This window comes from Panthera leo, chromosome B3 (genome assembly GCF_018350215.1).
Source record: "Panthera leo isolate Ple1 chromosome B3, P.leo_Ple1_pat1.1, whole genome shotgun sequence".
NCBI lineage: Eukaryota > Metazoa > Chordata > Mammalia > Carnivora > Felidae > Panthera > Panthera leo.
The window spans coordinates 33,882,095-33,904,072 of NC_056684.1; the positions used below are offsets into that span (position 1 = coordinate 33,882,095).

General features: G+C 37.4%; 1 protein-coding gene across 7 annotated transcripts in view; it reads left to right on the forward strand.

Moving 5' to 3' along the window:
• The window catches only part of MYO9A (myosin IXA), a 282,825-nt gene that overhangs the window by 203,268 nt on the left and 57,579 nt on the right, over positions 1-21,978 (forward strand). For all 7 annotated transcript variants that reach the window (XM_042941515.1, XM_042941514.1, XM_042941518.1 and 4 more), the window contains 3 exons: positions 67-114; positions 13,247-13,358; positions 16,889-16,950. In XM_042941515.1, the coding sequence (XP_042797449.1) occupies positions 67-114; positions 13,247-13,358; positions 16,889-16,950 (222 nt within the window). The remainder of the gene's footprint in view (positions 1-66; positions 115-13,246; positions 13,359-16,888; positions 16,951-21,978) is intronic.

Sequence of the window (21,978 nt, forward strand, 5' to 3'; positions counted from 1 at the left end):
GCACAGAAGCAAGAAAGTATGTTTGTCTTTGTTGATATTACAGTTTCTGTATTTCTCTCCCATCAGGTGCCAAAAACAGAAAGAAAGAAAAGAAGGAAAAAAGAAACTGATTTAGTAAGTTATAATCTGTTTCTTATGTTAGCAAGAAATAATTTTTAGTAGTCTGAAGTATATTTTACAGTATTTCTGTGGATATATGTAAGGAATGTTTATCAGTTGCCTAAGGGGTTATCATTTATGTCTTTACAAAAATTTACAATGGCAAATGTGTCTTGAATTCTGTGACTTGCTATTGGTGGTGGTTTCCTAAAATGGCAGAAAAGTGAAAATGTTTACTCATGAAAGGTACAAATACCTCTTCTCAGACATAGGAGCTGTTTAACTTCCCCTCATTTCTAAAAAAACAAAAACAAAAACAAACAACTGAGGACTCTTAAGGGTTTTACAAATATAACTACTTCTAATTCAAAAGACATTCTCAAAGTAATTTCAGCATATTTTGCCATTGCTCATGTTCTTAATTTGTATAATGTATCTCTTATTAACTGTAGCTATCATACTGTACATTACATCCTCCTGATTTAATTATTTTGTAACTTTAAGTTTAAATAAATAATAAATTATTTTATAACTGAAAGTTTGTACAGCCTTCCCTGCCATATATTTTAGTAACAGGCAGTGTTGCCAGTCATCATCAATGATACTCTTGGTCTAGTTCTGTTTGCCAGCATAATCTCTAAAATTTTTAACTAGTTTTTATATTTGAGAAATTCATAACGTAATTTAAAATGATATTCATTATAAAGGAAACTTCTTTCCCGGTCCTTTTTCCTTAGGGGCACCTGGGTGGCTCAGTTAATCCTCTGACTCTTGATAGCAGCTCAGGTCATGATCTCTCAGTTGTTGGATTGAGCCCCATGCTGAGTAGAGCATGCCTGGGATTCTCTGTCTCCCTTGCGCTCTGCCTGTCCTCCGCTGGAAGTCTCTCTCAAAATCAGTCAGTCAATCAATTAATAGACATAAAAAATTAAATGTATATATTATTCCCCTTCCTTTTTTAGGATATTCTGACTTGAATTATCTTTTTACTTTATTTATAGTTGATTTGTTTATTATGGAAATACAAATTCACCAGATTTTAAAAAATGGTTTAAATGTTTTTATTTACTTTTGAGAGAGAGAGAGACAGAGCATGAGCAGGGGAGGGGCAGATAGAGAAGGCAACACAGAATCTGAAGCAGGCTCCAGGCTCTGAGCTGTCAGCACAGAGCCCCATGTGGAGCTCAAACTCATGAATCATGAGCTCATGACCTGAGCCAAAGTCAGAAGCTTAACTGACCGAGCCACCCAGGCACCCCTCACCAGTTATTTTATGTTTGAGGTTTTTATCTTTCTTAGACAAATAATTATATAATTATTACAAATAATTTTTCACTTTTCCCTTGCCTTTTGCTCATACATTTATTGTTTCATTTGTTTCCTATAAAAATTTTTAATCATCTGGGATTTATTTTAGTCTTGAATAAGGTAGGGATCAAAGTCTGATTTATTTTTAAAAGCATGTCAATTCTCTGAACTGTATTCAATGATGCATTTCTTTTGCAATGATTTGAAATATCACTTTTGTAATATACTTCATTCCAAATGTATTTGGGTTTAATTTTGAACTTTCTCTTTTTATTCATTGATCTGTTTATACACATATCAAATTTTTTAAATTACTTTTTATGTTATCAAATATATGTACATGTATACCCCCATATACACATGATATACAAGACTCTAAAGTCTTGAAGGCTTTTCTCTTACTTTGACTAAGTTTTTATTTTAATTCCAGTACATTAACACACAGTGTTACGTTAGTTTCAGGTGTACAGTGTAGCGATTCAACACTTAACATACAATAGCCAGTGCTCATTACAAGTATACTTAACCCCATCCCCAATTTAATCCAGTTACCACCCTTTCCCCATCCAGTAACCATCAGTTTGTTCTCTATAGTTAAGAGTCTATTTCTTGGTTTGCCTCTCTATTTTTTTCTTCTGTGTTCATTTGTTTTTAAATTCCACATATGAATGAAATCATATGGTAGTCGTCTTTCTCTGACTGACTTATTTTACTTGGCATAATACTCTCTAGCTCCATCCATATCGTTGCAAGTGGCAATATTTCATTCATTTTTGTGGCTAAATAATACCTATTGAATATATACATGCCACAGCTGGTTTATCCATTCATAAATTGATGGATATTTGGGCTCTTTCCCTAATTTGGCTATTGGTTGATAATGCTGCTATAGACATTGGGGTGCACGTATCCCTTTCGATTAGTATTTTTGTATTCTTTGGGTAAATACCTAGTAGTGTAATTGCTGGATCATAGAGCAGCTCTATTTTTTTTTTAATTTTTAAACATTTATTTATTTTTGAGAGAGAGAGAGAGAGAGAGAGAAAGGGGAGAGGGAGGGAAAGAGAGAGGGAGACAGAGGATGGATCCAAAGCAGGCCCCATGCTGCAATCACAGATCTCACACGGTGTGAGATCATGACCTAAGCCGAAATCAAGAGCCAGCTTCCCAACTGACTAAGCCACCCAGGCACCCTGGGCAGTTATATTTTTAACTTTCTGAGGAAGCTCCATACTGTTTTCTAGAGTAGCTGCACCAGTTTTTCATTCCCACCAACAGTGTAAAAAAGGATTCCCTTTCTTTACATCCTTCACCAACTCCTGTTGTTTCCTGTGGTGTTGTTAATTTTAGCCATTTTGACAGGTGTGAGGTGATACCTCACTGTAGTTTTGATTTATACTTCACTGACGATGAGTGATGGTCATCTTTCCATGTGTCTGTCTGTTAGCCATCTGTATGTCCTCTGGAAAAATGTGTTTATTTCTTCTAATTTTTTAACTCAATTATTTGTTTTTTGGGTGTTTAGCTTTGTAAGTTCTTTATATATTTTGGATACTAATCTTTTATCAGATATGTTATTTGCAAATATCTCTTCTCATTCCTTAGGTTACCTTTTAGTTTTGTTGATTGTTTACTGTGCAGAAGCTTTGTATTTCAATGTAATCCCAGTAGTTTATTTTTGCTTTTGTTTCACTTCAGGAGACATCCAGAAAAATGTTGCTATGGCTGATGTCAGAGACCTTACTGCCCTTGTTCTCTTCTAGGACTTTTATGATTTTAGATTTCACATTTAGAGTTTGATCCATTTTGAGTTTGTTTTTAGTGATGTGTGGTGTAAGAAAGTGGTCGAGTTTCATTCTTTTGCATATAGCTGTCCAGTTTTCCCAACATTATTTGTTGAAGAGACTTCCCTTTTCTCATTGGATATTCTTTCCTACTTTGTCAGAAATTAATTTACCATATATTTGTGGGTCTATTTCTGGATTTTCTGTTCTGTTCCATTGATCTGTGTGTCTCTTTTTGTGCCGGTACCATACTGTTTTGATTATTACAGCTTGGTAATATAACTTGAAGTCTGAAAGAGTGGTGCCTCCAGATTTGCTTTTCTTTTTCAAGATTACTTTGGCTATTTGGGGTCTTTTGTGGTTCCATACAAATTTAGGATTGTATATTCTACCTCTGAAAAATGCTGTTGGTATTTTGATAAGGATTGCATTAAATGTGTAGTAGATTGCTTTGGGTAGTACACACATTTTAACAATATTTGTGCTTGTAATCTATTTCTTTGTGTCATCTTCTATTCCATTTCTTTCATTGGTGTTTTATAGTTTTTGGAGTATGGGGTCTTTCATGTTGTTAGTTAGGTGTCTTACTATTTTTGGTGCAATTGTAAATGGGATTGCTTTCTTAATTTCTCTTTTTGCTGCTTCATTACTGGTGTATAGAAATGCAACAGATTTCTGTACATTGATTTTGTGTCCTGCAACTTCACTGAATTTATTTGTCAGTTCTAGCAGTTTTTTGGTGGAGTCTTTAAGGTTTTTCCATACATAATATCATGTGTCTGTGAACAGTGAATGTTTTCCTTCTTCCTTACCAATTTAGATACCATTTATATCTTTTTGTTGTCTGAATGCTATGGCTAGGACTTGTAGTACTATGTTGAATAAAAGTGGTTAGAATGGACATCCTTGTCTTGTTCCTGATCTTAGGGGGAAAAACTAAATATGATGCTAGCTATGGGTTTTTCATATGTGGCCTTTATTTATTATGTTGAGGTATGTACCCTCTAAATCTACTTTGTTGAGGGTCTATCTCATGAGTGGATGTTGTACTTGTCAAATGCTTTTCTGCATCTATAGACATGATCATGTGGTTTTTTTCCTTTCTCTCATTGATGGGATGTATCACATTGATGGATTTGTGAATATTGAACCATCTTTTCAACCCAGGAACAAATCCCACTTGATTGTGATGGGTGATTTTTTTTAATGTATTGTTGGATTTGGTTTGCCTGTACTTTGTTGAGGATTTTTGCATTTATGTTTATTAGAGAATGCTGGCCTCATAGAATGAATTGGGAGGTTTTCTTCCCTTTTCTATTTTTTGGAATAGTTTGGGAAGAATAGGTATGAACTCTTATTTAAATGTTTGGTAGAGTTCACCTGTGAAGCCATCTGGTCCTAGACTTTGTTTGTTGGGAATTTTTTCATTACTGATTCAATTTCTTTGCTAGTAATCAGTCTGTTCAAATTTTCTATTTCTTCCTATTTCATTTTTGTTAGGTGATATGTTTCTAGGAATTTATCCATTTTTTTCTAGGTTGTCCAATTTGTTGGCATATAATTTTTCATAATATTCTCTGTGTATATCTGTGGTGTCAGTTGTTTTTTCTCCTGTCTCATTTGTGATTTTATTTGAGTCCTTTCTCTCTCTCTCTCTTTTTTTCTTAATAAGTCTGGCTAGAGGCTTATCAGTTTTCTTGATTTTTTTTTGGAGAACCAGCTCCTGGTTTCATTCATCTGTTCTATTAATTTCTTCTTTTATTTTCTGGGTGACTGATTTGTTGTTTAGTAGCATGTTATTTAACCTCCACATATTTGGTCTTTCCAGAGTTTTTCTTGTGGTTGACTTCTAGTTTCATAGCGTTGTGGTCAGAAAAGATGGATGGTATGACTTTGATATTTTGGATTTGTTCAGGCTGATTTTGTGGGCTAATATGTGATCTATTCCAGAGAATTTTCCATGTGTGCTTGAAAAGAGTGTGTTTTTCAGCTGATTTAAGATGAAATATTCTGACTATATCTGTGAAATCCATCTGTTCCAGTGTATCGTTCCAAGCCATTGTTTCCTTCTTGATTTTGTGTAGATGATTTGTCCATTGATGCAGGATGCATTGTTAGCAAAATTGGCATTGGGCCACTAGTTTTATGATGGATCCATGAAATGGCTGCAATGGCTGGGGACATGAGGCCTGGTGTGGCAGTGCACTGTGGCTGGTGTGGTTGGGCCTGATGCTGGATGGTGGCTGGGGGTGCATGGCTGAATGCTGCTGTTGGGTGCAGTGTATGGTAGCAGCAGCACACCTGGTGGGTGGGTGGGGAGCATGCAGCTTTAACGAAATGTGCCCTGAGCCCTGGGCCAAGGCTGCAAGTGTCTGGGTGTACAGCTCCTCATCCTGTAGGTGGCTCTGTGTTTGTGCCGGGGGCCAGGGGAGAAAAATGGTGACTGCCAGCTCCCTTGTTTTCATAGAAGTCCCCCAGCTCACTCCAAAATCAGCTTTAATTTATCTAGCTCCCATTTGCCCCCCAGTATTGTGTAAACTGCTATTTTTATGTCCTCTCTGTGCAGGTTACTATCTCTTTAAGGGATAGTATCTCAGCTATCAGTTGCCCTCCCAGCTCACCCTTTGCTGAGTCAGCTGACTTTTTTTTTTTTTAATTTACATCCAAGTTAATTAGCATATAGTACAACAATGATTTCAGGAGTAGATTCCTTAATGCCCCTTCCCCATTTAACCCATTCCCCCTCCCACAACCCCTCCACTAACCCTCTGTTTGTTCTCCATATTTAAGAGTCTCTTCTGTTTTGTCCCTCTCCCTGTTTTTATATTAGTTTTCCTTCCCTTCCCTTATGTTCATCTGTTTTGTACCTTAAAGTCCTCATATGAGTAAAGTCATATGGTATTTGTCTTTCTCTAATTTTGCTTAGCGTAATACCCTCTAGTTCCATCCACATAGTTGCAAATGGCAAGATTTCATTCCTTTTGATTGCCGACTCCATTGTGTGTGTGTGTACACACACACACACACACACAACATCTTCTTTGTCCATTCATCTATCCATGGACATTTGGGCTCTTTCCATACGTTGGCTATTGTTGATAGTGCTGCTATAAACATGGGGGTGCATGTGTCCCTTTGAAACAGCACATCTGTATCCCTTGGATAAATGCCTAGTAGTGCAATTGCTGGGTCATAGGTTAGTTCTTTTTTTTTTTTTTTTTTAACGTTTATTTATTTTTGAGACAGAGAGAAACAGAGCATGAATGGGGGAGGGTCAGAGAGAGGGAGACACAGAATCTGAAACAGGCTCCAGGCTCTGAGCTGTCAGCACAGAGCCTGACGCGGGCTCGAACTCACGGACCGTGAGATCATGACCCGAGCCGAAGTCAGCCGCTCAACCGACTGAGCCACCCAGGCGCCCTCTATTTTTTTTCTTTAACATTTATTTATTTTTGAGAAACAGAGTATGAGTGGGAGAGAGTGGGGCAGAGAGAGAGGGAGACACAGAAATTCGAAGCAGGCTGCAGGCTCCGAGCTGTCAGCACAGAGCCGGACGCAGGGCTCAAACTCATAAACTGCGAGATCATGACCTTAGCCGAAGTTGGACGCTCAACTGACTGAGCCACCCAGGTGCCCCAGTTCTAATTTTAATTAAAACATTTTTGTTCAATGTTTATTTATTACTGAGAGACAGACAGCGCATGAGCACGGCGGGGGGGGGGGGGGGGAGGGGCGCAGAGAGAGGGGGAGACACAGAATCCGAAGCAAGCTCCAGGCTCTGAGCTGCCAGCACAGAGCGTGACATGGGGGTCGAATACATAAACCGTGAGATCATGACCTGAGCCAAAGCCGGACGCTTAACCAACTGAACCACCCAGGCGCCCCTATTTTTAATTTTTTGAGGAACCTCCATACTGTTTTCCAGAGTAGCTGCAATCACTTTGGATTCCCACCATCATTTGAGTCAGGTGACTTTTAAAGATCCAGGCTGATGGGGTGCCTGGGTGGTTCAGTCGTTTGAGTGCCTGACTTCACCTCAGGTCATGGTCTCATGATTCGTGGGTTCGAGCCCCACATCAGGCTCTGTGCTGACAGCTCAGAGCCTGAAGCCTGCTTTGGATTCTGTGTCTCCCTGTCTCTCTGCTCCTCCCCCACTCACATTCTGTCTGTCTATCTCTATCTTTCTCTCTCTCAAAATAATAAATAAGCATTAAAAAAAAAAACAAAAAAAAAAAAACACCACTCCAGGCTGCAAGTCCCACTGGTTTTCCAAACTCACTGAATTCAACTCCTCCTGGGTTTTAAAACCAAATGTTATGGGGATTATTCTTCACCATGTCAGCTGCCTTGGTGTGAGGGCCCATTTCTTTGCCCTCTCTGCACGGGTAGCTCTTTCCCTACTGCAGGCAGCCTCCCTCCACTTTTCTGACTTTCCTAACCTTTCAGATGCAGTTTCTTCTGTGTATCTTGTTGTGGAGTTTGTTCTGCTTGTCTTCAGTTCACTCTCTGTTTATTGACCTGAATGTGGGTGATAACGTAGATGTAAATGTGGGACAGGATGAGCTCAGAGCCTTCCTACTCCACCATCTTCCCAAACTTTTTGTTTGTTTGTTTGTTTTTTAAAATTTTTATTTATTTATTTTTAGTTTTCAAATTTGTTTTTGAGAGAGAGACAGAGTGTGGGGTGGGGGGCGGGGGGCCAGAGAGAGAGACACACACAGAATCCAAAGCAGGCTCCAGGCTCTGAGCTGTCAGCACAGAGCCCAACATGGGGCTCAAACTTGTGAAACGTGAGATCATGACCTGAGCTGAAGTCTGATGCTTAACCGACTGAGTCACCCAGGTGCCCCTGTTATAGACTTCATGCAGAGTAACCATCTTTGGTTAACATATTATTTCTTGAGATGGAATAAATATAGTTACTAACATACAAGCTTTCTGAATTAAACTACGATTCAGTTGTGCTTCCCTGAATTTTAGCAATTAGATTTTGAATGATTATAGAACATTCCTTCTTTTTGTTTAATATTTACAGATACCCATTTATTTATTTTATTATTTGCTTTTATTTTTTAATTTACATCCTAGTTAGTTAGCATATAGTGCAACAATGATTTCAGGAATAGATTCCTTAATAACCTTACCAATTTATCCCATCCCCCCCTCCCACAATCCCTCCACCAACCCTCTGTTTGTTCTGTATATTTAAGAGTCTCTTATGTTTTGTCCCCCTACCTGTTTTTATATTATTTTTCCTTCCCATCCCTGTGTTCATCTATTCTGTGTCTTAAAGTCCTCATGTGAGTGAAGTCATACGATGTTTGTCTTTCTCTGACTGACTAATTTCACTTAGCATAATACCCTCTAGTTCCATCCACGTAGTTGCAAATGGCAAGATTTCATTCTTTTTGATTGCCAAGTAATACTCCATTATATATATGTATATGTGTGTATACATATACATATACATATATATGTGTGTGTGTGTATCTACACACACCCCCCACATTGTAAAAAAAATTTTTTTTAATGTTTGTTTATTTTTGAGAGAGAGAGTGAGCAGTGGAGGGGCAGAGGGAGATGGAGACAGAATCTGAAGCAGGCTCCAGGCTCTGAGCTGTCAGCACAGAATCCGATGTGGGGCTCGAACCCATGAACCGTGATATCATAACCTGAGCTGAAGTCAGACGTTCAAAAGACTGAGCCACCACATCTTCTCTTTCCATTCATCTATCAATGGACATTTGGGCTCTTTCCATACTTTGGCTATTGTTGATAGTGCTGCTATAAACATTGCAGTGCATGTGCCTCTTCGAAACAGCATACCTGTATCCCTTGGATAAGTACCTAGTAGTGCAATTGCTGGGTCATAGGGTAGTTCTATTTTTAATTTTTTGAGGAACCTCCATACTGTTTTCCAGAGTGGCTGCACCGGTTTGCATTCCCACCAGCAATGCAAAAGAGATCCTCTTTCTCCGCATCCTCACCAACATCTTTTGTTGCCTGAGTTGTTAATGTTAGCCATTCTGACAGGTGTCAGGTGGTATCTCATTGTGGTTTTGATCTGTATTTCCCTGATGAGTGATGTTGAGCATTTTTTCATGTGTTGGTGGGCCATCTGAATGTCTTCTTTGGAGAAGTGTCTATTCCTGTCTTTTGCCCATTTCTTCACTTGATTATTTATTTTTGAGGTGCTGAGTTTGATAAATTCCCTGTAGATTTTGGATACTAAATCCTTTATCTGCTATGCCGTTTGCAAATATCTGCAACCATTCCATTGGTTGCCTTTTAGTTTTGCTGATTGTTTTCTTCGCTGTGCAGAAGCTCCTTTATTTTGATGAGGTCTCAGTAGTGCATTTTTGCTTTTGTTTCCCTTGCCTCTGGAGATGTGTTGAGTAAGAAGTTGCTGCGGCCAAGGTCAAAGAGGTTTTTGCCTGCTTTCTCCTCGAGGATTTTGATGGCTTCCTGTCTTATATTGAGGTCTTTCATCCAATTTGAATTTATTTTTGTGTATGGTGTAAGAAAGTGGTCCAGGTTCATTCTTCTGCATGTTGCTGCCCGGTTTTCCCAGCACCACTTGCTGGGAGACTGTCTTGGTTCCATTGGATATTCTTTCCTGCTTTGTCAGAGATTAGTTGGCCATACATTTGTGAGTCCATTTCTGGGTTCTCTATTCTGTTCCATTGATCTGAGTGTCTGTTTTTGTGCCAGTCCCATACTGTCTTGATGATTACAGCTTTGTAATACAGCTTGAAGTCTGGGTGGGATACCTCCTGCTTTCGTTTTCTTTTTCAAGATTGCTTTGGCTATTCGGGGTCTTTTGTGGTTCCATACAAATGTTAGGCTTGTTTGTTCTAGCTCTGTGAAGAATGCTGGTGTTATTTTGATAGGTATTGCATTGAATATGTAGATTACTTTGGGTGGTATTGACATTTTAACACTATTTGTTCTTCCTATCCAAGAGCATGGAATCTTTTTCCATTTTTTTTTTATGTCTTCTTCAATTTTTTTCATAAGCTTTCTGTAGTTTTCAGTGTATAGATTTTTCACCTCTTTAGATAGATTTATTCTTAGGTATTTTATGGTTTTTGGTCCAACTGTAAATGGGATCGATTGGCGTATAGGAAGGCAACTGATTTCTGTGCATTGATTTTATATCCTGCAACTTTGCTGAACTCATGGATCAGTTCTCACAGTTTTTTGGTGGAATCTTTTGGGTTTTCCACATAGAGTATCATGTCATCTGTGAAGAGTGAAAGTTTGACTTCCTCCTGGCCAATTTGGATGCCTTTTATTTCTTTGTGTTGTCTGATTGCTGAGGCTAGGACTTGCAATACTATGTTGAATAACAGTGGTGAGAGTGGACATCCCTGTCTTGTTCCTGACCTTAGGGGGAAAGCTCTGTTTTTCCCAATTGAGGATGATGTTAGTGTTGAGTCTTCCATATATGGCTTTTATGATCTTCAGGTATGATCCTTCTGTCCCTACTTTATTGAGGATTTTTATCAAGAAAGGATGCTGTATTTTGTCAAATGCTTTCTCTGCATCTATTGAGAGGATCATGTGGTTCTTGTCCGTCTGTTCGTTCTTTCTTTCTTTCTTTCTTTCTTTCTTTCTTTCTTTCTTTCTATGTTTATTTTTGAGAGAGAGAGAGTGTGTGTATGTGTGTGTGTGTGAGTGGGAGAGCGTCAGAGAGAGAGAGGGAGACATAGAATCTGATGCGGGCTCCGGGCTCCGAGCTGTCAACACAGAGCCCAATGCAGGCCTCCAACTCATGAACGATGAGATCAGACCTGAGCTGAAGTTGGACGCTTATCCGACTGAACCACCCAGGTGCCCCTCTTGTCTTTTCTTTTATCTATGTGATGAATCACATTGATTGTTTTGCGGATATTGAACCAGCCCTGCATCCCAGGTATAAATCCCACTTGGTTGTGGTGAAAAATTTTTTTAATGTATTGTTGGTTGGCTAATGTTGAGGATTTTTGCATCCATGTTCATCAGGGAAATTGGTCTATAGTTCTCCTTTTTAGTGGGGTCGTTGTCTGGTTTTGCATCAAGGTAATGCTGGCTTCATAGAAAGAGTTTGGAAGTTTTCCTTCCATTTCTATTTTTTGATACATCTTCAAGAGAATAGGTGTTAACTCTTTCTTAAATGTTTGATAGAGTTCCTCTGAAAAGCCATCTGGCCCTGGACTCTTGTTTTTTGGGAGATTTTTGATTACTAATTTGATTTCTTTACTGGTTATGGGTCTGTTCAAATTTTCTGTTACTTCTTGTTTCAGTTTTGATAGTTTATATGTTTCTAGGGATTTGTTCATTTCTTCCAGATTGCCCATTTTATTGGCATATAATTGCTCATAATATTCTCTTATTATTGTTTTTATTGATCTCTCCTCTTTCATTCTTGATTTTATTTGGGTCCTTCCCTTTTTCTTTTTGCTCAAACTGGCTAGTGGTTTATCAATTTTGTTAATTCTTTCAAAGAACCAGCTTCTGGTTTCATTAATCTGTTCTTTTTTTTTGGTTTCTATAGCATTGATTTCTGCTCTAATCTTTATTATTTCCTGTCTAATGCTGGTTTGGGTTTTTATTTGCTCTCCTTTTTCCGTCTCTTTAAGGTGTAAGTTTAGGTTGTGTATCTGAGACCTTTCTTCCTTCTTTAGGGAGGCCTGGATTGCTATTTATATTCCCTCTTATGACTGTCTTTGCTGCGTCCCAGAGGTTTTGGGCTGTGGTATTGTCATTTTCATTGGCTTCCATGTACTTTTTAATTTCTTCTTTAACTTCTTGGTTAGCCCATTCATTCTTTAGTAGGATGTTTTTTAGTCTCCAAGTATTTGTTATCTTTCCAAATTTTTTTTTGTGATTGATTTTGAGTTTCACAGTGTTGTGGTATGAGAATATGCATGGTATGGTCTCGATCTTTTTGTACTTATTGAGGGCTGATTTGTGTCCCAGTATGTGATCTATTCTGGAGAACGTTCCATGTGCACTGGAGAAGAATGTATATTCTGCTGCTTTAGGGTGAAATGTTTAGAGTATATCTGTTAAATCCATCTGCTCCAGTGTGTCATTCAAAGCCATTATTTCCTATTTAGAAGATCTGTCCATTGTTGTAAGTGGGGTGTTGAAGTCCTCTACTATTTTAGTATTACTATCAATGAGTTTCTTTATGTTGGTGATTAATTGATTTTATTTAGGTGCTTCCACATTTGGAACATAAATGTTTACAACTGTTAGATCTTCTTGGTGGATAGACTCCTTAATTATGATATAATGCCCTTCTTCATCTCTTGTTAAAGTCTTTATTTTAAGGTCTAGATTGTCTGATGTAAGTATGGCTACTTCAGCTTTCTTTTGTTGACCGTTAGTATGATAGATGGTTCTCCATCCACTTACTTTCAATTTGAAGGTGTCTTTAGGTCTAAACTGGGTCTCTTGTAAACAGCATATAGATGGGTCTTATTTTCTTATCCATCTGTTACACTGTGTCTTTTGATTGGAGCATTTAGTCCACTGACGTTTAGAGAGAGTACTGAGAGATACAAATTTGTTGCCAATATGTTTTCTTGTAGAGTTGGAGTTTCTGGTGGTGATCTCTGGTCCTTTCTAGTCTTCGTTGCTTTTGGTCTTTTTTTTTTTTTTCCCCCTCTTGTCTTTTCTCCCCTCAGAGAGTTCCCCGTAAAATTTCTTGCAGGGCTGGTTTAGTGGTCATGAAGTCCTTTAATTTTTGTTTGTCTAGGACCACTGATTTTTATAATTTAAAATGCTGATTCAGAGTCATGCAAAACAGCTCTTGTATGTTTGTAGCATTCCTTTCTGTTTTCATACAAGTTGATCTTGTTTCTCTAATAGATTGTTAGCTTTTTGAAAGTAGGGACCACATATATTGCCTTTATTTAGTTTCTCAGAAGATCATATTTACTCCTGGAGTAAATGCCCATTGAAGACTTAACAAGGGATTGAAGGATTTCCCATTGGCTGACTATGTTAGGACAGCATTTGTTATGTTGGCTTTAACATAAATGCTATGTATTTTTTTTTTTATTCAGGTAGAAGAGCACAATGGTCACATCTTTAAGGCCACCCAGTATAGCATCCCTACATACTGTGAGTACTGTTCTTCCTTGATATGGATAATGGACCGAGCCTCTGTTTGCAAATGTAAGTATGAGTGATCTTTTTTTTTTTTTAAAGGAATCCATCTAGCTTTACTACAGTAATTCCAAACATTTCACCATGAACCTCATTTTTGCTATATAATCTTGTCACATGTGGCAGAACACATGTACTTTGTCAGACACCCATCTATCCGTTCTTTGAAGTGCAAAATAAAGTACAGAGACCTGAACTGACTTCTCTAGGTTCTCAGGGGTCCCACTTTAAACTTGTGGCTAAGAAGGGTCTGGGCCCTGCTGTCAGGACTCACATTGAAAGCCACTCTTCCAGAAACTTTTTATCTACATTTAGTAGCCTGAGGAACCAATTTGTGAGTTTCTTCAAAGAGGAAGAGCTCTTCTGAGGGAAGACAATTACCCTCAGAAATTATAGTACTTTTATTTAGCCAATATGAGTGATCTTTGAGAATTTTTTTTGACCCCTTGATATTTCTATTTCCTAAGTTTACTTACATTTTTTTTTTTAACATAAAGGAGTAATTCACACTTCCTGATTCTTTAACCTCATTTCACTGTACTCTTTCACCTACTCCCTGTTGCCAAACCAGATATTTTGGTGTTGTTTGGTCATTGTACTTGCAGCTTACTTTATCTGAAATACTCTTCTCCCAGACGTTAGTATGACTTACTATTTCAGTTAATCTATGTCTTCACTCAAATGTTACCTCTTAGAGAGCTCTTTCCTTACTGTCCTATCTGAATGCCACTCTGTCCCCTAATTTTTTGTCCCTTAATTCTCTGTCTCCTTCCTCAGCTTAATAGTCTTCATAGCACTTATCACCACCCAAGGTTATATTAAGTACTTATTTTCTTGTTTGTCAGGCTGTCCCACTAGAAAGACATATAAGGTCAGGAAACTTAATTGTTTCTTAATACCAGATCACTTGAAACTTAATACCAGATCAGTTCTGGTATTACAAATTTTGATAAATATTTGTTAGGTAGATGGACCTATAGATGGATGGATGAATTAATGCAAATATTATTAGGCTATAACCAAAAAAGTACTTTTTTTCTACTTGTAATCTTCTTTGTTAAACTTTTTTTGTGTGTGAAAGTTTATTTATTTTGAGAGAGAGAGAGCTGATGGGTAAGTTGCAGAGAAGGAGAGAGAGAGAGAGAGAGAGAGAGAGAGAGAGAGAGAGAATCCCAAACAGGCTCTGCACTGTCAGCAGAGAGCCCAGCACGGGGCTCAAACTCACAAACTGTGAGATCCTACCTGAGCTGAAATCAAGAGTCAGATGCTTAACCAACTGAGCCACCCAGGCACCTCTGTAATGTTCTTAAAAAAAAAAAAGTTTATTTTGAGAGAGAGGGAGAGAGAGCGTGAGCATGCAGGGGAGGAGCAGAGACAGAGGGAGAGAGAGAATTCCAAGCAGGGTCCATGCTGTCAGTGCAGAGCCCAGTGTGAAGCTTGATCTCATGAACTGTGAGATCATGATCTGAGCTGAAATCAAGAGTCAGGGGGTGCCTGGGTGGCTCAGTCGGTTGAGCATCCGACTTCAGCTCAGGTCACGATCTCACAGTTCGTGAGTTTGAGCCCCGCGTCAGGCTCTGGGCTGATGGCTCAGAGCCTGGAGCCTGCTTCCGATTCTGTGTCTCCCTCTCTCTCTGCCCCTCCCCCATTCATGCTCTGTCTCTCTCTGTCTCAAAAATAAATAAACATTTAAAAAAAAAAAAATTAAAAAAAAAAAGAGTCAGATGCTTTACCGGCTGAGCTGCCCAGGAGCCCCTCTACTGTAATCTCATCAGAATATATAAGTCTGTGAATGTGAATAGAGATTTTTTATAGGTCACCTTGGTTCTGGGTTCTGGCTTACAGAGTACCTTCAGATTCTTTTCCTGTCATGCCATACGTCTACTGTGGTGCTTTCAGTAATTCTTGGAGGTTTTGTTTCCTAGTGGCCTGGAATTGAATGACTGAAGTATTAGGAAGGGCTGTGTCCAGTAGGACAAGGATGAAAGTCATGGTCACCATTGTGGAATCACCATTATTAGATATGTTCATTTGTTCTGTCATCAACAATGGTTTCTTTTTGTTTTATTATTGATAATCTAAAAAAATTACAGTAAGAACAAAATAGGAAGTAGTTTGCCATTAACTTGACTGTTTGATGTTAGTCTGAGTCCAGTAGGTTTGGTATAAATGTCTCTGTGTTTTAAAACTGAAAATGGAAAAAAATCTGCTTTTTATGACTTGGGTGGGCTTGGTTTGATTTCTAAATAGAATTAACTGACTTTGTGATTATACTGGTGGTTTCACCTGCACAATGAGATAGCCTCCCCTATTTGATCTCGGTCTTGAAAACCTCACAAGTTATGTTTTAGAAGCTCAAAAAGAATACTTAGGTGTTGATATCAAGGGGTAGAACTGGTGTAGCAAAGTGACACCGGTCAGGTATGTTTTCAGTATTCTCTCACTGCTTCTTCCCACTACCAATTGCCTAACAACCCTTTTCTCTGCTGCTCCAGGGAATAATTTCTCCTCTGAAACTTTTCTTTATCTTTTTTCTCAGTCACAACTGATATTGTTTATATTCTGGTTCCTCAGAGCTCTATTCTGGACTTTCTAAGATAGTAAATAAATAAAGCCTTTCTTAGATCTTAATGTGCTACCCAACGTACTTTCATTTCAGCAGGAGTCTTTGGTGGTAATACGTTTCTTCCTCCTTGGAATGATTCTTAATAGGTATTTTTGACACTTTAATAGATTGCAGAGCCAGATATATTAGGAGAGCATAAAGACTAATTTGTGAGTCAGGTCAGAAAGATAGAAAATATTCTGTAGGAATATGGCAGGTGCAGGGAGGAGGAGTAGGCAGTGATGAAAGATTAAAAGCTTTTTCATAGGCAGTAGTTAGAAATTTTAGGCATGTTTTTCAGCTTCACTTTTCTAAATAGAATGGGTTAAAATGCTTTTTTATTGTTTTTTTTTATATGAAATTTATTGTCAAATTGGTTTCCGTACAACACCCAGTGCTCATTCCAACAGCTGCCCTCCTCAATGCCCATCACCCACTTTCCCCTCCCTCCCACCCCCTATCAACCCTCAGTTTATTCTCAGTTTTTAAGAGTCTCTTACGGTTTGGCTTCCTCCCTCTCTAACTTTTTTTTTCCCCTTCCCCTCCCCCATTCTAATACCATATGAAACATATATATGATATTATAGCAGCCTCAAATTTAAAGAAAATATTTATGTCTAAAACAAAGTTGTAAACTTTTTAAAAAAATTTTTTTTATGTTTATTTATTATTGAGAGACAGACACAGAGTGTGAGCAGGGGAAGGTTAGAGAGAGGGAGGAGACACAGAATCCAAAGTAGGCTCCAGGCTCTGAGCTGTCAGCACAGAGCCCAATGCGGGGCTCGAACTCACAAATTGCGAGATCATGACCTGAGCCGAAGATGGTTGCCCAACCGACTGAGCCACCAGGCCCCCCTAAAGTTGTAAACTTTTTCAGTTCTTGTCATTGACGTACAGGCTTTTAAAAATACTGCATTCTTAATCTGTTTTTCAGTATGTAAATATGCTTGCCATAAGAAATGCTGTCTGAAAACCACAGCCAAGTGCTCTAAAAAGGTAAGAAATTATCACCTATGAGTAGTAAATAACAGATATATTGGTCTTTTCTACCTCATGAAAGAAAGCAAGTCCTCTTCAATGGTTTTATAGAGGAGTGGTTTTCAGACTTTTTGATCACAACTCACAGAAATACACTTTATGTCATGATCCAGCATACATATATATATAGGGATAGGTATATAATTGGATTGATTTTCCTGGAACTATATTTACCTTTACTATTTGGGAGAGCTATAAAACTGGTTTCACAACTGACAGTTTATTAAAACACTGCTTTTAAAGGTTTTCCACTTCATTAAATGCTCATAACTCTTACTAGAAATTGTCTTGAAAGTGGTAGGCTATAGCTAAAGATTTTAACATTAACAGCAAGATTCACCAGCCCAGTTGGTGTTTTTACATAATTCAGCTTGGATACACAGAGATCTAAAAGGTATTAAACATGTACTTTGACACTTTATTTTAAAGGAAGCAATGATTTTTGATAGATTTCAGGCTTTTTTTGCTATATAATCACATTTTTTTTACTTATTAGTCACATATGGACAGTTGTAACAATACTATACAAATCTGAACTGTAATATAAATGTGTGTGTATTGTTTACAACCCAGGTACAGTATTTGCATCTGTTCCAAATTAGTAGACAAATCATGGCAAGGTGTACAAGGAGAAATTTTATTCAAGGCTTAAAATCCAATGAAGGTGAGACATTTGCTTTGAGCTTAAATAGCTTGTGACAGACTATTACCCATGCTGAGAATAAGTGAAAAAAGTGTTGCTGCACATCAGAGAGCTAGCTGCCCAGGAAAGTTGGACTTTGTTGGAATGTCGATCCTAGAGAGAAGATAATTGCATGTTAGTGAATCTGTGTCTGTGAGATGTTTTTCTCCTAGTAGGAATTTGTCAATTTTTGCTGTAGAACAAGAAACCACAATTTCAAGCAGAGGACCACATTTAAGAGTCAGAGAAGTCAGCACAACTTTTAGGAATCTCATAGGGCAATGGAGGCAAAAGTTGGAATTTGGGATTGCCAAGACCAGGAATTTGGGATTGCCAGGATCATGCATGATCCAGGTGTAACCCTTAAACTCAGAGGTTTTTCCCTCAAGACATTCTCTGAATTCTTAAGCTATATGGGGTAAAAGGCTAAAAAGCTAAACTGGAAAAAAGATCAGAGTTCTCTGCAATTTCACACTGTTAAGGAAAAAAAATTGGAGTTCTGTGATCCACCTTCAGAGAGGGGCCCTACTGAATGTCCTACACTTGCACTGAGACCTCTGAAGAGCTGTACTCTCAGAAAGGGAGTGAGTCATTAATAGGCTGGACGTTATAAAAGCTGAAGACGAGCTTTAAGGCATTCTTTGATTAGATTAAGATGATCTGTTCCTTAATTTGGCTACCCATCAGAGAGAATAGGGTGAACCCTCTCCAAAGAGACATAACATCATCCAACGTTTATATTTTATCTATATATAATAACAGATATTAAGAAATGAGACAGAGAAAAAAACACATAGACAATGTCAGTAGACTCATAGATGACCCAGTTACTGAATTTTCAGACCTGGACTTAAAAACCTTTTTTATCAAATATGTTGAAATATAGATAAAAAGAAAATTTATTTTTTATCAAAATCTGAAATATACATTTAAAAAAGAGGCAAATGGAGATTCTAAAAGTAAAAAATGCAATTGGAATTATAAACTCAAAAGATGGGCTCAACAGCATATTGGTCATAGGAGAAGAGAAGATTGGTGAACTAAAAGATAGGTCAGTAGAAATCTATAAGTGCAGAGAGCAAAAAAGAAGGGGGAAATACAAAGATAAACACGAGAAACATCTAGGAAAAGATGAAAGGTTCTTAAATGTGGGTAATTGGAGTCCAGGAAGAAAGGAAAGAGAATAAGGAAAAAGCAACATTTTAAGAGATAATGGCCAAGACATCAAGTCACAGGTTCATGAACCATTTTTAACCTAAAGCGGGATAAATGCAAAGGAAGCCACACCAGATGGACACTTTTCCAAATGAAAGGAAAAAAAAATTCCTTAAAAGCAGTCTGAAAGGAAAAAATAAAAGCACTGCTAAAGCAGCAGTGAAAAAAACTGACAACTGGCTTCTCAACAGAAATGATGGAAGTCAAAAGACAGTGGCCTGACATGTTTTGAGTGTTATAATAAAATAAAGCTAACTCAGAGTTTTGTACCTTGTGACACTAGCTTTCAAAAATGAAAACGGGGGCACCTTGTTGGCTCAGTCAGTTAAGCGTCTTGATTTTGGCTCAGGTCATGATCTCATGGTTCATGGATTGAGCCTCATGTTGGGCTCTTTGCTGACAGTGCAGAGCCTGCTTGGGATTCTCTCTTATCCTCTCTCTCCCTGCTCCCCAACTCGTGCACGAGCACTCTCTCTCTCTCAAAATAAAGAAATAAACATTGAAAAAAAAAGTGAAAATGATGTGAAATTATTTCTAGACAAAGACTCAGAATATGTCACCAGCAGCCTTGCACTAAAAGAAATACTAAAGGAGGTACTCCAGGCAGAAGGAAAATGACATTGGATAGAAACAGAAACATAGGAAAGAATGAAGAAAAATGCATAGAGTGAATAATATTTACAAATCTAAATGAATATGACCAAAAATACAATAATGTCTTTTATAACACTTCAAATATATAGTTGACCCTTGAACAACAGGGGTTTGAACATCATGGGTCCACTTATTTGTGGATTTTTTGATAAATACAGTTATGTAAGTGTATTTTCCTTATGATTTTATTTTTTTAAGTGTTTATTTAATTTGGATAGAGTGCACAAGCTGGGGAGGGGCAGAGAGAGAGGGAGTCAGAGAATCCCAAGCAGACTCCATGCTGTCAGCACAGAGCCCAATGCTGGGCTTGATCTCATGGATCACGAGATCATGACCTGAGCTGAAATCAAGAGTTAGACGCTTGGCCACCTGAGCCACCAAGGCACCCCTTCCTTATGATTTTCTTGATAACATTTTCTTTTCTCTAGCAGTGTACTTCATTGTAAGAACACAATGAATAATACATATATAACATAAAAATGTGTTGATTGACTGTTTATGTTATCAGTAAGGTTTCCAGTCAGCAATAGGCTATTAGTAATTAAATTTTAGAGGACTCAAAAGTTACATGCAGGTTTTTGGCTACATAGGAAATTGGTGCCCTTAATTCCTACATTGTTTGAAGGCCAACTATATAGAATTAAACTGCCTGACAACAATAACACAAAAGTTACTTGGGTAAATAGAATTAAACTATAGTAAGGTCCCTGGGTTACTTGGGAAGTGGTTAAATTGTTCAAAATACATTAGACTTAAATATGTTATGGATATTTGTTTTAGTCTTTAACCACTAACAGAAAAGCAAATGAATATATGTCTTAAAAGCTAATAAAGATGGGAGAATGGAAAAACGAAAAATATTTGATCTAAACAAAGACCAGAAATGAGAGGAACAAACATAAATTAGATCAGAAAAGAAAATACATAGCAGATTGGTAGGTATAAGTCCAAATATATTGGAGATTACATTAAATGTTAATAGGTAAGATACTTCCAGTTAGAAGACTAGGTTAAAACCAACTGAAAAATCTCAATGATATGCTGTTTACAAGCATTCTTAAATATAAAGATACAGAAAGGCTGAAAGCAAAAGGATAGATTTGTATGCAAAGACTAACAAATAGAAAGGTGGTGTATGTATACTAGTACTAAAGTGTATTTTAGGGCAAAAAACATTTCAGATGAAGATGTTTTGTAATGATAAAATGGTCATCCCATCAGGGAGATATAAAAATTCTAACCTTTTTTATTTTTTTAATGTTTATTTTTGAGAGAAAGAGTGTGCACAAGTGGGGGAGGGGCAGACAGAGACAGAGACAGAGATAGAGACAGAGAATCTAAAGCAGGTTCCAGGCTCTGAGCTGTCAGCATAGAGCCTGATGCAGGGCTTGAACCCATGAACTGTGAGGTCATGACGTGAGCTGAAGTCGGACACTTAACTGACTCAGGCACCCCCAAAAATTCTAACATTAGGAGAGACTTGATATTATTGCTTTAATACCTAGAGACAAAAATTTAATAAGGGTGCAAATGATAGGAAAACAAGATGAAAAAACTTGGCCTAGTTGATGTGTAATGAATCTTGCAGTCTTTTCAAGAGCACATGGGGCATTTGAGAAAAATTGATTATATGTTGGGTTATAAAGCAAGTCCCTACAAATTTCAAGAGGATTGAAAATGTTGAGAGTACATTTTTTGACCCAAGTGATATTAAGCTCTAAATCAACATAAAGATAACTAGATAGTCTTCAAGTACTTGGAAATTAAGCAATACTCTTATAAATTACAATAAAAATGAAAAAATATTTTGAACTAAATGATAAAGTATGACTAGGTACAAAAGTGTGGGTACAGCAAAAGTTGTGAGTAGAGGACTAATTATAGCTATTTTAAATGCATACAGTTAGAAAGGATGTAAAGAAAGAAATGATCTAAACTTCTATCTCTAGAAGATGGGGAAAAGTAACCTCAGCAAATTTAATCCAAAGGCAGTAGAAGGAAGATAATAAAGAGAAATAAATGAAATCAAATCTACAAAGCCAAATTTTAGCGCTTTGGAAATACTAAAACCATGGATAAACTCTTAACAAGAGGGATTAATAAAAATAACTTCTAAAAAACAAATTGTCACCATAAAATAATTCATGTATCATTGCAGATACTGTATACATTAAAAAGGCCTTTAGTTAAAGGCTATTAATGGATACCTTGATGCTAACAAATTTGACAATTTATTTAAACTAAGAAAAATAGAAGATCTGAAGAATCATATCAATTAAAATCGAGTTAGTAATTGAAAATCTTCCCACAAAGAAATTCTATGTCTGATCTTTGCTTAATTAACTACTTCCCAAAATTTAAAAAAGAAACAACACCAAATTTCTATAGATTCTGCCAGTGAATGGTGAAAGAGTGAATACTTCATAACTTTTCCC